Source organism: Cannabis sativa, chromosome 2 (assembly GCF_029168945.1).
Source record: "Cannabis sativa cultivar Pink pepper isolate KNU-18-1 chromosome 2, ASM2916894v1, whole genome shotgun sequence".
NCBI classification, from domain to species: Eukaryota; Viridiplantae; Streptophyta; class Magnoliopsida; order Rosales; family Cannabaceae; genus Cannabis; species Cannabis sativa.
In genome coordinates this window covers 30,375,115-30,379,371 of record NC_083602.1, presented here as the reverse complement: position 1 = coordinate 30,379,371, position 4,257 = coordinate 30,375,115, and the positions used below count along the sequence as shown (strand labels likewise).

Genomic DNA, 4,257 nt, shown 5'->3' with positions numbered 1-4,257 from the left:
TTATTAATGTTTATTTGTTGTTGTTATATTATAATTTGTATTTGATGTAATTAATTATGTTTAGTATATTAAATATGAATTATTATGATAATATAGTGAGAATAGTAAAAAAATTATCAAATATAATTTTAGGATGTAAGTTTTGTAATTTCACATATTTTAAATAAAGAAAAATAAAAACAATGAAAAAAATAAAAAAGTATAATAAAAATGAATTTTTTAATTTTAATATAAATTGTAATTAAATTAATAAACTTTTATGTTTGGTATTAAGAGAAAACATGTTAATGGAATTTTATTTTGTGATAATTTTATTATTTTAAAAAATTAAGATCAATAATAGAATTAAAAAATTATAATTTAACATAAATTTATTTTATAAAAATAAAGTTTTAATTTTATAAATTAAATATTTCTCAAAAAAAAAAAAAAATTAAAAATTCAATAAAAAATTGAACTTTTAATTTTATAAATTAAATAAAAAAATTAGTTTAAATTATAATATATTATATAAATTTTTAAATAATATAATTTTTTAAAATAAATAATTCTTAAAAAAGAGATTAATTATTTTTTTTAATTTAAAGTTATTGGTAATTAAATGAATAAAGTTTTTTAAATAAATTAGTTTAAACTATAATAAGTTATTACTTTTTTTTATATAAATTAATAAATAACATAAAAATTAAAATATTTTTAAAGAGTAATTTGTTCATTTTTTTAATTTAAGTTGTAAATATTAATGAATAAAATTTTATTTAAATGTGTAATTCATAAAATATTCATAAAATTTTATTAATGTGTAATTCATAAAATATGTAAATCATAAAATATTCATAAAATTTTATTAATGTGTAATTCATAAAATATTCATAAAATTTTTATTTAAATGTGTAATTCATAAAATATTCATAAAATTTTTATTTAAATGTGTAATTCATAAAATATTTCATAACACTTTACAAATTATTCAAATTTGTAACACTTTATTTGTCGCCTAAATTGTAGATGGCGACAATTGATAAGTCTTGGACCAAAATCAGAAATCGTGGTTGCCATGAATTTTGGAATGGTTTACAAGCCTTTTTAGCAATGGCATCAGAACATAAGGATTGTGATGGAAGAATTCGATGTCCTTGTGTGAGATGTATAAATAGTAGGTTTGAAAAAATAGATAGGGTTAGAGCACACGTATTTGATCAAGGTTTCATGCAAGGATATGATAAGTGGATTTATCACGGCGAGCCTGAGGATGTTGTCGATGATGTAGCGATTGCTTAGATATTGAATCGTAGGATGAAATGATACCTATTCTAGAAGACTTCTTTCCCCCAACAACAGAGGATGTACAAGGAGAAGATGAACAACCAACCACAAACCCTCAGTTTGATGACTTATTTGAGGGAAATTGAAGCTGAATTGTATCCGGTTGTGATTGGATTTCGTCTCTCAACTTTTTAGCAAAGCTATTGCATTTAAAAGTTAGGGGAAAAATTCCTAATAACATCTTTGAAGAATTATTGAAGCTTTTAAAGTTTGCGTTTCCGAAGGAAAATAATATTCCATCAACTTACTACGAGGCAAAAAAGAGATTGAAGAAATTAGGCTTGGGTTATGATAATATCGATGTCTGTTTGTATAATTGTTGCTTATTTTATAAGGAGAATGCATCCAAGGAGGCTTGTCCAGTTTGCGGAACTAGTCGTTGGGTTACTTCCGAGAACGGAAAAGGAAAAAAAGTTCCTTGCAAAGTCATGCGATACTTTCCGTTGACACCTCGACTTAAAAGATTATATAGTTCGAGGATTACAGCGAAAAGCATGATATGGCATCATACTGGAAAATCAAAAGATGATGGGGTGTTGCGACACCCGGTCGATGGTTTAGCTTGGAAAGACTTTGATGCAAAACATCCCGAGTTTGCAAGGGACCCAAGAAATGTTCGACTTGGGTTAGGCTGTGATGGATTTAATCCATTTGGCAACATGAGTCTTGCATACAGCATGTGGCCAGTGGTGGTAGCTAACTATAATCTACCACCTTGGTTATGTATGAAAGATAATTATTTTTTGCTATCTACCCTAATTCCTGGTGCAAAATCTCCAGGTAAAGACATGGATATATTTTTAAGACCTTTGGTGGATGAATTAAAGGAGTTGTGGAATAATGGGGTAGCAACGAGAGATAGTTCGACCAACTCGATGTTCACCATGCGTGCTGCGCTTTTGTGGGAAAGTGAATGATTTTCCTGCTCGTAGTAGCTTGTACGGGTGGAGTGGTCAAGGTTATAAAGCTTGCCCTACTTGTAATGAAGACACGACGTCCATTCGAGTGATCGGGAAGACATCATATGTTGGTCATCGAAGGTTCTTGCCAAGTAACCATGCAATGAGAAAGGATACTCGATTTGATGGTAAAGTTGAAAGAAGACCTCCTCCAAGACGATTTACTTGTGAAGAAATATTATCACAAGTTAATGCTCTCGAACCCCAAATTCCCGGACATCATGAAAATTTTGGGGGCGTGAAACGTAGAAGAGTTGCAGAAAATTGTAATTGGAGGAAAAAAAGTATTTTCTACGAGTTGGAGTATTGGAGCACGAATATTTTAAAACACAACATTGATGTCATGCATGTTGAGAAGAATGTGTGTGATAGTCTCCTAGGAACCATCTTGGATAATGATAAATCAAAGGACACAACCAATGCGCGCCATGATTTAAAGAAGATGGGTATTAGGGAATCGTTGTGGATTTATGAAGATGGGAATGGGAGGCTAATGAAACCGCATGCTCCTTATGTTTTGACTCGTGAGAAAAGACAACTTTTTTGTCAGTTTGTTAAAGGAATAAAGTTTCCCGATGGCTTCTGTTCAAATTTAAAGAGCAAAGTTTCTCCAGATGAGTCTAACATTATTGGGTTAAAATCCCACGATTGTCATGTCATTATGCAGCGAGTACTAGCGGTTGGTGTCCGTAAATTTCTACCTCGTGACAACGCAACAACTATTACTCGAATTTGTGTAATTTTTTTCGACAGTTATGCTCTAGAACTCTAAATGTAAAAGATATGGAGGATGCTCAAAATAATTTAATTCGTTATTGTGCAAGATGGAATTGATTTTTCCTCCAGCTTTTTGACATAATGATACACTTGGTATTGCATTTGCCTGAAGAAGCGATATTGGGTGGCCCGGTCTTTATGAGATGGATGTATCCTTTTGAAAGGTACATGAAAAAATTGAAGAATTATGTGGGAAATAAGGCACGTCCTGAAGGGTCAATTGCAGGAGGTTATGTTGCTGATGAGGCAGTAACCTTTTGTTCAATGTACTTTAAAGGGTGTGAAACAAGATTTAATCGGCTTGATCGAAATGAAGATGCACCTTCTGTTTGTCGCTATCTCTCAGTTTTTAATTCTCAATCTCGTCCTTTAACTAGCGGACTTATCAAGCCTCTTGATCATACCAGTCGTGAAAAAGCTGAGTGGTACATTCTTCAAAATTCTCCTGAAATCCAAGCTTACTTAGAGTAAGTTTGTTACATTTTTATAAATTATTTTATTAAATTTTTAGTTTTTATTTTCTATCTCCCTCTATCGTATCTTGACATTATCATACTTCACAGTGAACATTTGGACAAGATCAGGCATGAATATCCTAATGGTAATCACGATGTCTTGCATAGGCAAACTTTCCGTCCGTGGTTTCACAAGAAGGTATAACGACAAAATTGTTAAGTTTTAATTCAATCATTTATATTCCTCTCATATTAATACATTTTATGTATTTAGATATATGAGTTGCACAAGCTTGGAACTTTACAAAATGGTGATGAGTTACTCGCTCTCGCTTCCGGGTCCGATTACTTAGCAACATTTTACGAAGGTTGTGTAGTGAATGGTGTTCGGTTTATTGCATCAAAGCGAGACCAAAAGCGGAAGACACAAAATAGTGGTGTTACTGTTGCTGGAACTGAAGGGTTTAATTATTACGGCACACTTGAAGATGTAATCACTATATCTTATACTGGTGCATATACAGTGTCATTGTTTGAATGTAAATGGTATAACACTAATCCATTAAGAAAGAAGACAATCACTGAAAAATAATATAACTAGTATAAATACTCGTGGATATTGGTATCAAGATGAACCGTACATCCTTGCTAACCAGGCGAAGCAAGTTTTCTATCTTGAAGATCCACTCAGAGGTCGCGATTGGAAGGTTGTTGAAGATATTAGCCATCGACAAATTTGG

At 31.4% G+C, this 4,257-nt stretch overlaps 1 protein-coding gene across 1 annotated transcript; it reads left to right on the top strand.

The window, feature by feature from the left end:
- The first annotated feature begins 1,008 nt into the window (after positions 1-1,008).
- Positions 1,009-4,257, top strand: LOC133034249 (uncharacterized). Its single transcript, XM_061109300.1, has 5 exons — positions 1,009-1,147; positions 1,462-2,018; positions 2,176-3,021; positions 3,132-3,529; positions 3,626-4,257. Exons 1-5 carry the CDS (start codon positions 1,009-1,011, stop codon positions 3,720-3,722), a joined length of 2,037 nt encoding a protein of 678 aa, XP_060965283.1. The 3' UTR covers positions 3,723-4,257.